This window comes from Xiphophorus hellerii, chromosome 6, assembly GCF_003331165.1.
Source record: "Xiphophorus hellerii strain 12219 chromosome 6, Xiphophorus_hellerii-4.1, whole genome shotgun sequence".
Classification (NCBI taxonomy): Eukaryota; Metazoa; Chordata; class Actinopteri; order Cyprinodontiformes; family Poeciliidae; genus Xiphophorus; species Xiphophorus hellerii.
The window spans coordinates 23,123,533-23,135,700 of record NC_045677.1 but is presented as its reverse complement, the minus strand read 5'-3'; the positions used below and the strand labels follow the sequence as shown (position 1 = coordinate 23,135,700).

General features: G+C 36.6%; 1 protein-coding gene across 1 annotated transcript; it reads left to right on the top strand.

Annotated features, from left to right (window-relative positions):
• The first annotated feature begins 370 nt into the window (after positions 1-370).
• Positions 371-10,403, top strand: rab31 (RAB31, member RAS oncogene family). The gene is made up of 7 exons (XM_032565303.1): positions 371-570; positions 1,746-1,825; positions 3,741-3,822; positions 6,391-6,462; positions 6,740-6,846; positions 8,169-8,278; positions 9,003-10,403. Exons 1-7 carry the CDS (start codon positions 535-537, stop codon positions 9,098-9,100), a joined length of 585 nt encoding a protein of 194 aa, XP_032421194.1. The 5' UTR covers positions 371-534; the 3' UTR covers positions 9,101-10,403.
• The last annotated feature ends 1,765 nt before the right edge of the window (positions 10,404-12,168 follow it).

Here is a 12,168-nt window from a genome sequence, read left to right as displayed (position 1 = left end):
GTGCAGGCTTGTCTATTTTAGGTTTAATTTGTAAGTATTTTAGATGCTGTTTAGAAAAAGAAAAACACAACAAAATAGTTAACAGCTCCGCTAATGTTTCCGTGAAATCATAGACACATTAATGATTTAATCTGACGCCAACACAGCTCAGGCTGATCTGCTTTTTGTGCAGTTATTTTGGCAACATTCTACTTTTCTTTCTCTGAATTTTGCAGTTTTAACACTTGTAAGCCATAATATTAAACCTAAGAACTATTTTGTGAAATGTGTACCTTTTACGGCATTCTAACTTTTTAAGATGGAAAAAGATGTTACTAACCAATTTTTGAAAAAAATATTTTATTTTGAAAATCTCGACCGGAAGTCTACACAGACTGCCAGCTTTTGGGATTGATGGTCAGCCTGTCTGTGTCGGGCTGGGTTTCTCTTTAATCCAAGAAGAGGGGAGAAAAAATAGCTGTGACAAACATGACGAGACAAAAACAACGGCAAAACACCAACAAATGATGAACTAGACACTTTAAAGAACCCGCCATGGCTATAAGGGAGCTCAAAGTTTGCCTTTTAGGGGTAAGTGGCAGATGTTTTTCTCTTAGGGGGGAAAATTCCATCAGTGACTGGAAATAACGGTAGACATTTTGACGTTAAAAGCAACGCAAAGGCTTCGGTTCTACATTCCTCCAGCTGAGACTTAAGCTATTTTCTTTGTTTAACCTCGAAAAGCTTGTTGATTTAAAAAGAAAAAGAAAAGTCCGACAGTTTTATCCACTCAACTTGCACCACAGTCATGTTCTGGTTTGTTTTATTGCACTATTTAAACAAAAAAATAACCGTGTTTTTTACTCGGTTTTCGCTTAACGACTTTTTAGCGGTTTTGACAGTTTGTCGCCCATGACGTCATCCACTGACCAGCGGCTACACGTAAGCCGTTAGATTTCCTGCTGCGTCTGCAAAAACTGAAATAATAATAAAGAAGAAGAGAAAAAAAAGCCTCAACCGATCTTTAAACAATCTATCAAAGATGAACAATTATCTAAAACAAATTTGACTTTATCACTGAAAAGTTTTAGACTTCAAAAAGGTTAGAAAATTCTGTGTACAAAGCTACGGGCTACTGACATGCTCATCAAAACGGTTCACTTTGTTCGCGAAAACCTTTCATTAGAGGGCTATAATTGTATTTTTGGCTCCAGTATCTTATTTCAGTAAATATTTTGCCATTTAATCCTCTTTAACTTTTCAGAAGCTTCCTGCAATTTGAACTGTATCCATTGCTAATAAAAATAGTTTGATGTCACAGCTGTATCTTTCTTGTATCTATTGGTACAATGATATGTTGGAATAATTTTAAATTAAAAGCTGTAACTCAGATCGTCTAAGTATCTATCTAGAGTTGTTGTGAGTAGGTCTGTAATGATAACAAATTTTGCTGGACGATAAATCTAAGTGGGACCTAAATGGGCCATCCATTCTAAATTAAATGAAATTGTAGATTGAAAACTGAAATGTTTCAGATCACGAAGCACAAACACTTTTTCACAGCACCGCATATTATATCTGCTTACTTGGGTAAACAAAAACAAATGACATAAACTTTTGCTGTAAACTTAAGGTCGGTATTGGTATTAAAGGTCTGATCAGCTGAGCTCCTGACCATCCAGTTGCTCAATCAGTTTGGTTCAAAGTGACCCTTGATTGTGTGCTTCTGTTTGCTGTGACTGACATGTGATCCTCTCTGCTTCCAGGACACAGGAGTGGGTAAATCCAGCATTGTTTGCAGATTTGTTCAAGATCATTTTGATCACAACATAAGCCCCACCATAGGGTGAGTATATGAATTACATGAGGTTCTGCCACTGCTGCAAACAAGTTTTTCAATCTTGTTTTCTGGCGAGGTTTAGCAGATTAATGCTAAATCGAGGCTAAGGTCAGAAATACTGGGGCTTCCATCGACGTGCTTATATTGGAGTTTTTAGGTGCAGGCCGATATATTCAAATACTCGTTTTTTTTAGCTGATATTGGACCGATTTCTGATATTGATGTTGGCATGTGACAATCCTGTACTGTAAGGTGAGCAGTTTTGCAGGCTGATTTACTTTATAAAACATGGGCTGAAAATTTGGCCCAATTCTGTGAGATTATCTGCAGGTTTTATAGTGGCTTCGTGTTAATTTTCTATATGGGTTTGATGGAGGATATCTGGATAAGAAGAGGGACACATTATGGAAAAATTAAAAGGGTGTCTGTCATTTTATCTCTACACCTGCTGTTTATTTCTTCAGTGGCACAACAAAGTATTCCCCCCCCTTTAATTGTTCCGCAATTATTAGGCTGCATTCACACTGAAGCCTGAAGTGACCCAATTTCGATTTGTTTTGCCTTAATGCAACCTGATGGTGATATTTTAATATGATATTTTAATGACAGTCTGAAAAGCACAGGTAGGATTTTTTTTCAAATGCGACCCAGGCCACTTGGATGTCTGATACGTATCCGATTCAAATGTGACCTAACGGCCAGGTCGTATTCATCCGACCTGAATGTCATTGATACTCGACAAATGTCCCTATTCTGATACGAGCAAGCGGGAAGAAAAACAACAACCATGACAGACTATCCATAACCGGTCATGGATTGACAACCATGACCGGTTTTCAATCCTCATTGCCAACCATTGGTTGGCAATGAGGATTGAAAACAGTAAGTTGTTACTGTGCTGCTCCGGTCGGACAACAACTTCAAAATCGTAAGCTACGCTCCATCGTTAGCATCCATGTTTACTTCTGCTAACACTGACCACTTCTTCTTTATGGTGGTTGGCAAAACACTGAGAATGCTGACGTTATTGCGCCCTCTGCTGCACATGCGGGACACTTTCAGGTCGTTTTCAGTTCACACTGGAGAACACATAAATTGATCTTGGCACAATTTTTCATATCGGGGCATCCCTACAAAATATGTACATCATGAAGTAGTCACACTTTTGACATAATTCACCCACTTTGCTGTGTCACTCAGAGCTGAGCTTAGGTGCATCAGGTTTACACTTATCATCATTGAGAAGCTTATGCAACTGAATTTGAGTCAACCTGCGTTCAGTTAAGTTGTTCGAACATGATTTGGAGTAGAACTCACTTATCAGTTTGAGGTCTCCCAATTGACACTTGAAGCAAAACAAAAATTAAGCAACGAGACCTGAAGGTTTGGATTGTGGCAGAGTATATTTCTAGGAATTATACTCTGGCACATTTTGGCAGCATTGGAGTTTCCAGAAACCTCTCCCAACAAAAGAATGACTTGATGTTCTGGAATGACCCACACAGAACCCTGACCTTTATCTAATTGATCTAAAATGGCTTTCTAGACTGACTGACCTACGGAGAAAAATTGTGCTAGGGTGTTGAAGACTTGTAGACATACACTTAAGACTAGTATTAAAATGCCTGAAAACATACTTTCACATTTTGAGTATTGAGTGCACTGTTGATTTTTAAAAAAGTTATAATCACATATGCTTTTAACGCAACAAAAAGTGTAAAAGTTTTAAATAAGTGATGTTTTTCTTAACTAAATTTGTTTTTAGAATTACAAATAATAGAGGAATTCATTTCAATTTGTGTTTTATTGCCTCTAAAGTCACCTGGATATACTGTCGAACCTCATTATAAATTCTTGTTGCTGATATGAACAGATAAGAATGACTGGAGAACCATTGTTGACCATTGTTTATTGTCCACAGGGCATCTTTCCTGACCAAGACTGTACCATGTGGGAACGAACTACATAAATTTCTGATTTGGGACACAGCTGGACAAGAACGGGTGAGCAGCTAGTCAGTAATTTCTTTAGTTTAGACTCTGGACTCCATGAATCATACTTATGAAGTTGTTTTCCATTAGATATCTGGACCAGAGAGCCAAATCATCACATTGTGTTTTTTTAGGGTGATTGATTGTGTTCAAAGGTTAGGAGACATTTTGTCTTTTGACGAAAAGGCAATATTAAGTTTCTTTTCACTTATTTTAAACTGAAAATAAAAGGGAGAGAAGAATAAATAACTCTTGTTAGCGAGCCTGTACTGAAGTAGCAGTTTATTTATTTAAAAGCAGGATTTGTCTACATGTAAAAGTATTTTTATTAAATGTCTTGTAGTTTCAACTAAGTCATGGCCAAATAAATAATCCAAAACTGTAAAGTTTCTTTGACAATTGGACAAAAAGTATTTGTGTTTTAGTATCTGCTGGTGCTGGATGTACAATACAAAACAGCTTTCCTTAAGCGTGCTATTATTATGTGGAAACTTGGCAAGCCTTATTTTCACCAGACTGAAAATAAGGATGGTGTTCTTCTACTTCCTGTTCCATTTTTGCATCTGTTTGGTGTGGCGTTCTTTAGTCAGGAGATAAGTCTTCTTGTTTTTATTTAGACAAAGGCTTATAAAAATAGAGAGTAGTGATCACCTGTGAGCGATGTATTTTATCCTGACTGTATCCACCTTCGAGGCATGTTCAAATGGGCTGGTTAGAATTAGAAGTGGTTGTTAGGATAATTCCAAGAAGCCTCTGCAGTAATTGGAAATTCAGTCGCTTCATATGCAGGTATCCTGGTGACTGAAGTTTCTCACAAATCTCTGATGTCTAATAAATATTTTTCCAAAACTAAATTTGTTTTCTTCTACAAGCATCATGAATGTTATGGATTTCTGTTACGCACCAGTTCTATATTGCCAAATTAGCAGAATGTAACCCGCTCTCTCTCTACACTAAAACTAAAATATCTACATTTTGGGGATCTTTGCTAGATTTCAGAGATGCAGAATTCCAACCTGGATATTTTCCTTTGACATCTGGAGAATTACAGGCAATTATTTATTTATTTTTTAAAATCCATTGATTACATTTCAGAAATTCTCATTTGAATTATGTCTGAACGTTTGGGCATTTGATATGGCACAGTTTTGTTTTGCACTGCGGCAAAAAAATATACATATTTTTTTGGTGATTGACCTAAAGATGTGAAAACTTTTTCATTTATATCCTTCTTGAGCCATAGTAATGGACCGCTGTCACGACCCAGAGGTTCTTGGTTTTGATCCCGGACAAGCCCCCAATTTTTCATGACCTGACTCATTGGCTCATTGACAGAGCAACCCATTGAGATGTGTTTAAGGACAATAATTCCTTAAATGAAATTATTTCATGAAGTTACATTACGTTAAACATGTAACGTCATTACATGTGTGTTTAGTTGCCTCGGAATGCCAGCTGGAACTTGTTTCAGTTTATTGCAAACTTCAGTCAGCTTAAGATCCTGGGAGGACTGGCCAGGTGCTGCCAGTCGGGCTGACTGCCACAGCTGATCAGAACCTACAATGATAAACGGGAACCACAAGCCTCTTTTTTTGGCCTCTGCCAAAACAGAGGCCTCCACACTTGTTTTTATCTGCCATATTTATGGTTTTAGCTACGTAATAAAGCCAACTGAGAGAATGTGAGTGACTGAGTGACATCGCTGTGATTTATTTGATTGAAGGGGGGTGGTAGTGCATGTGAGGTTGGGTGTGAGTGGGTGGAGTTTCCTAGGACTTGCCAAACTTGCTTACTGCATGGAAAAACTCGTTCATATATTTCCTGGATGTGTGTGAACACAATATCTGGAGACGTCATGTCACTGGGGTTGTTGCATTACACAGGACTGTCTGTGATCTAAAACAGAGAACAAGAGACTATTATAAGTCTTTTGTTTTGTATAATTGTCAGCAGATATGTTGCTGAATAAAAGGAGCATAAAAAAGATAAATTGGTGAATTGTTTTGGTGTTTTTTAGCTGTAGAGAAGGAGACTGAGGAGATCCCTTTTTGTCTTGCTTATTTTGCCAAACAGAAAGTATGATGCAAGTTTCTGCTGACGACAGCGAGGGCAGTTTTACTGATGTTGCAAATTTCATTACATGCAAACAGAACATTAAACACTCATTTAAATTCAAACATTCTTCAAACACAATGCCCTCCACCTCTACCTGCACCTTGGTGGGGAAAAAAGCCTCAAAATCATCTTTTTCAAGAAGCGAAACATCCACCACACTGCACATTCGTTAGATTTAAAGCTTCACTCATCAGTAATCCTACTGGAGGTACTCCGGGCTTGGAGCAGACCCAGAAGTCAGCTCATTCCTCCTGGCCTGGAAACGCCTTCATGATCCCCAAGGAGGAACTGGGGAGTGTCGCTGTGAAGAGGAATGTTTTATTTTACCATTTAGATTTTAAACTGGTTTTCCTTTAACTACATTTCAGTCTTTTTTAAAATTAGCCTAATTTTTAGTTAAATTTAAATGTGGACGATCAGTATTTGTTTGCTGATTCTAACTACTAAAAAGTTGTTCTTTTCCAGTTTCATTCATTAGCTCCTATGTACTACAGAGGATCAGCTGCTGCTGTCATTGTTTACGACATAACTAAACTGGTGAGTGCAACAAACTGATCTCCAACCCTCAATGTATAAAAATAAAAAGCAAATATCTGTTGTTTTGAATGGATGGAAATAGAAAAAACTGATTCTGACAATAAGATCTGCTTATAAAACTGCATTACTTTTCCATCACTCTGGGATGCTGTGCCATACTTTCCTCGTCGGCCCTTGGAAACTAGTATGAAAACAGCAAAACTCTTGACTGTGTGACATTAGGTAATAAACGCTGGGCGTGTTCCAGAGCTGACCACAGCGTGTTCCTGCTTTCCAGGACTCTTTCCAGACACTGAAGAAGTGGGTGAAGGAGCTGAAGGAGCACGGCCCGGAGGACATTGTTGTAGCCATAGCAGGAAACAAGAATGATTTAGGAGACATCAGGTGAGATTATTTCTTCTCTCGTGCCATGAAATAGGATGTTTTTAGTTTTCTTTTGGATCTACACCAGAATTTCAGCATCTAAGAAAACCTGAGTACAAAGTACAATAAACCGTTTTTATTTATTAAAGGGGAAAAAATGCTAACCTGGACCTGTGTGGAAAAGTAATTGCTCCTCAAACCTAATAACTGGTTGAGCCATTTTTAGAGGCAACAGCTGAGTGTTTTACTTCGCCGTTGAGGAATTCATTCCCCTGTTATTCAGACACATTAAGATTTTTCAAGTGTGAATGACCTGTTAGGTTGTGGTTTATATCCAAACTTTGTCTAGGTGACTGCAAATCTTCAGTTTGTGTGTTTAGTTTTTTATCCATTAGGTGTGGAGTTGCTTGGTTGCGTAGCCCAAATACATTCGAGTTTAATGCCCCCATATTCTCCATTTTGGTTTTAGTAAAGGAGGATTCATGGTTCCATCAATGTAATAATCAGATGTACGAGGACACACTCAATCCAGAATGGTCCTCTTTTGTCTCATCAGTCCTTAAAATACTTTGAACAGATCCTGAGGATCATCAAGATATTGTTTGCAAATATGAGGCGGGCCTTTGGGTTGTTTTTTGGATCTTGGAACTTTCTGACTGTTGAAACATAAATGCTGACCTTACTGAGTGAGGCCTACAGATGCTGTCTGGATTATCTAGCGACTTCCTGGATGAGTTGACAATGACTCAGAGTAACTATGGTAGACCAAGGTTCACCACTGTGAAGCATTTTTCCATTGTCGGGTGATGGCTCTTATCTTGTCTTATCTGCTTTTGAATGTGTTTATCTTGGATCTGTTGCTTTATGAGATCTTTAAGTCTACTTCCTGTTGTTCGTTTGGATTGCTAAATGAAATCATTATTGGAAAACTGGGTGTTTATTCAGACTACTTTTGTCTGCTCTGAAAATGCGTTTTCTAATGTAAAACATTAAGTGCCACTGAACGGTAAAAGCAGAAGAAATCTTACAATCTTATATAGTTTTTTGCAGCACTGTTATCTGTGGCTGTATTTTAACAATAATGAAACTCTTTCTATAACGCAAAAGTAATAAACCCAAGAACACAGACATTAGAGTCTTAGAGGTTTGGGAGATTAACTTTTCATTTCACACATTTTTACCACTGGAAAAAGAAACAAGCGTCCTAATTGCTGTAACTTTTCTTACTCCACGCAGTTTTTTCAGCATTTGTCCAGTTATAAATAGAAGAAAGGAGAGTTGCTTGCAACAACTGCACTTTTTTCCATCTTTTTCCACTTTCGCGCTGTTCTTCTGTTTCACAGGGAAGTTCCTATGAAGGAAGCAAAGGAGTTTGCTGAATCAATTGCAGCTATTTTTATTGAGACCAGCGCCAGAAATGCGGTGAACGTCGAGGAGCTCTTTCAGAAAATCAGTAGGTTTTCATGACGTTTTCTTCCATCTGTTGATTCTACCTGTCGCTCCTTTACTTTTACGTTCTTCCATTCAACATTTCATGAGATTTATTAACAAAGTTACAGTGAAATGTGTTTCTTCTGATGGAATCATAGGAAGAAGATATAGATCTTCTGATTTCCTGCCCCTCTCATACACAACAACATAGAAAGACGCCTGAAGTATTCCCACACTTAAACAATTCTCATAAATGAATGTACAATTATTTACAAATTATTAATATCAACAGTAGCATTTTTTTGCCTTTGAGTCACTCATCCTATACAAGATGTTTTCCAATCAGCTAATTCATATTTGCACTTTTTAAGCTCATCATTTAATCCATTCCACAGATCTATCACACACACTGATATACAAAAACTCTTTTTGTTTTTAAATTTCCTCCTGCTCTCAAATTATAGCCCAAAATGTCACTTATCATTTTTTTAAATATTGTGTGGAAATTGACATTTTCTTACTTTTAATGTCCGAGCTCTAGCAGTTAAACGTTTAATGTAGTCTGTTGATAAAGTTGGTTCCTCAGTAATTCAAGTGCTGCTGGAGTCTTTCCATCACCAGACGTCTGTCCCTCTCCCAGCACCGTGGAAGGAGCTGAAGTTGTGCAAGAAACCTTTGGATCTGCAGTGAAAGCTTCTTGATTAAACCCCTTCATGTGTCAGTAACTGTTGTTTGTGCCTCCTTAGGTAAACAGATCCCACCCCTGCAAAACGCTGAAGTGGAGAGCAATGATTCCTTTAAACTCACTCGGCCGCCCAATCCCACCACCAGGAGGTGCTGCTAGTGAGAGGAGATCTTTAGCTGCCAAACACCGGGCCCTAAACAAAATCCAAACGCTCATGACGTCCTGCCGACGCAGAAGATAGACCAAGGTCACCAAAAAGTTAAAAAAAAAAAACAGCGTTAAATAGGTCAAAACACCAACTTATTTAACTAAATTTTATTTCTTCTGATCATCAGAAGTCTTTTGGTTTGTCTCCCTCTAGTGGTGGTTTGACAAAATTACATCTATCACGTTATAATCCCAGATTACCCAGACTGATTTGCTGTTTACATGCTGGATTTTGTTGTTCATGCATTTTACTGTGGCTCTTAGACCAGCTATATTCATCTTCATGTATTCATAGATTTTTTTTTGTTTGTTTGTTTTGTACAAACTTCAGCTGAGCGTTTCTTTGAGTCGTTCACACACCTTTACATTCCTCTATAAAGGTTTTGCTATGATGCTGCAGAATGAACTTCATCATGAGTTTGGCGAAGATGTTTGGTACATGTTGAAACATTTAAATGTTCACTACAGAGAATGACTGTAAATAGCTGACAGCTTTGTTTGTACCATTTGTGTTAATTATACTTTAAAAAACTGCAGGTCATTTACTAGAAAACATCTAGTTGTTTAAATGATCTTTTAAATGAGATTTTTGACTTGCAGGAAAACAATGCTTTTTTTTTCTGTTTTTTTTCTTTTTACCGTTTTGGTTTTCACCACTTTTTAAAAATCCCAGCATTTGATTAAACACTTAAAATTACTGTTCACCACAATGTCAATGAATGAATTGGATTATTTTTTACTACCATTTGATGTAACATTAGTATCTTTTTTTTGTATATCGGATTCAGATCAACACTAATGGAGTCCTACGTGTGTTGATCTGAATGTTGAATCCAACTTTTTTAGGAACCTAAAAGCAGAGTTACGCAGTGAATATCATTTAAAGTGTGAGTAAACGTCAGAGTTGTGACTACAGCCTTTCCCTGCACTGCAAGTTGTGACTTTAAAATGAAAGATTGCTGAGATTTGAATGTTAAAACTGTTGTTTTTTTTCAATGTTTAGTTTGATTATGACCTTCAGTATTAGATGAAATGTCACAAAAGTGCCTTTGTTTTTGTTTTTTTTTTATATCTAGATAAGTGACTACCACTAAGACAATGATTGTTGGTACAGTCTAACTGTGCACTTTGAAAGTGCCCACTCTTTATAGTTAATCTCATCCAGTATGTATAAGTCATGCATCCCTGTGTTCCCAGTGCAACAGGTCTAATTTTATGTATTAAAACATTGCAATAAAGTATTATTCATACACTTCCTTTGTTTTGTTTTCAAAGTTTTTTTGCATTTGCAATTTAGTTAAGACGTCTGTAATATAGATGTAACTCGAGTTTGAACTTCAAATCTTAAGGAGGTAATTTGAACGTTTATTCCCTGACATCTGTTTAGGATCGTAAAGTAAATTAGAATTATGTGACAGATTACGTAACAAATTGCTGCTGTGGTGTTGGACAAAATTGACTGAGCTGGACGGCCTGTACTTGTGCAATTAAATGTTCTGCTGTTTTTCCATTTGCTACAACTTCAAGCGTTGTGTTATTACATACCTTGACCGCAATCCGATTTCTCCCAACTGGACTGCAGGTAGGATTTGTACAGACTGTTCACATGAACCTGCAAGTAAATTAATATTTTGCCTACTTGGATTTCTTTGTTTTTGCTTTTTCTGTGTCAGACCTAAATGTTTCTCGCCTGAGAAACATTTGCTCTACACATGTTCTATGCTTTGCTTCGTACAGAAGGTCTGGATAAGAAATCGTTACTTGCTGGAGGTGTGGAAATTTTACCAGATTGCTAACATAAGACAGCGTACTAGGACCATTGTAGGTAGAAAAAAAGAGTAAATTTCTGCTAAGAAAATTGAAAGTTTCTAGAAAAAAACGTGGAAATTTTTGAGTTTGACATTGAAAGTTTGCTATAAAACTCAGAAATTTTAAAATTAGTCCGAAATTTTCTAGAAAAAAATAGTCATTTCTGAGTTTAAAGAGTCGAAAATCTTCTGGAAAAAAACAAATTTTGATCTCAGAAATTTTCTAGGGGAAACAAAACATGGAAAATTTTGAATTTCCAAAGTCAAAAATTGAGCTCACCAGACAAACTAATCAACCAGTTCTCTGAAATAAATCATAGTGATTCAAAGAGTCCTGACACACAAAACCATCTATAAATTTAATAGCACAACAAAAAATATAATCTTTATGACACTTAAATACAATTTGCATAATAATAAGGAACACAGTGTATATATTTTTTTAATTTCTGAGATTGTTCTCAAAATGTGAAATTTTCCTAGCATATTTTCAACTTTTCATACTCAGAAATTTTCTTTGGCATGAAACTGTTTTCAGAGAAAATTTCAGAGATTTTTTGGTGTAAATTTACAGCTTTTGTTCCCCTATCTTTTCTCTCCTAATATGAAAATATTAGCTGTTATGCTAACATATCCCAGTGACATACATAATTCACCAATTCAACTCTATGTAGCTTACTGCAAATTGCCTGCTCTGTAAACTACCATCGTCCACTGCAAGGACAGAAATGTCAACCTGAACAAGATGGCTGTTAATGTTTAGTCAATATTTAGCCAACACCGATTGTACGACTTTGTTCACTTCCTCTCTGCCATTGCTAAAACTCCAGACAGATTATGATTCTAAATCTACATCATCGTTCACAACTTCTGTTCACTGATTGGCCTGTTTGAAATTCTACTGGAGAAATCCAAGTCAATGGGAGAAAGCCCAATGACAACCGAAGGAAACCAGACCAATAGGAAAAGATAATCACTCTGTGTTACATTTTTCATAGTAGATTTTAATTTAAAAGTCATAATTTTATCCTAATTTTTTTTATTTAATAAATAAAAAAATTGACTTATTAAATCAATTTAATGTCATGTTTGTATGTCATTATTAGCTGTAATTAGAAATAGTTAATAGAAATAGATAGATAGTCTTTGTGTAAGTCATCTATGTAATTTGTTTTGTGGAATTGAGTTACTGAAACAAATTCATTTTTCGTA

Excerpts from the sequence above, each read along its gene's own strand:
- rab31 (XM_032565303.1), top strand. The coding sequence starts at position 535 with ATGGCTATAAGGGAGCTCAAAGTTTGCCTTTTAGGG. Across the intron at positions 571-1,745 it reads TCAAAGTTTGCCTTTTAGGG|GACACAGGAGTGGGTAAATC; the intron begins GTAAGTGGCAGA and ends CTCTGCTTCCAG. Across the intron at positions 6,463-6,739 it reads TTTACGACATAACTAAACTG|GACTCTTTCCAGACACTGAA; the intron begins GTGAGTGCAACA and ends CCTGCTTTCCAG.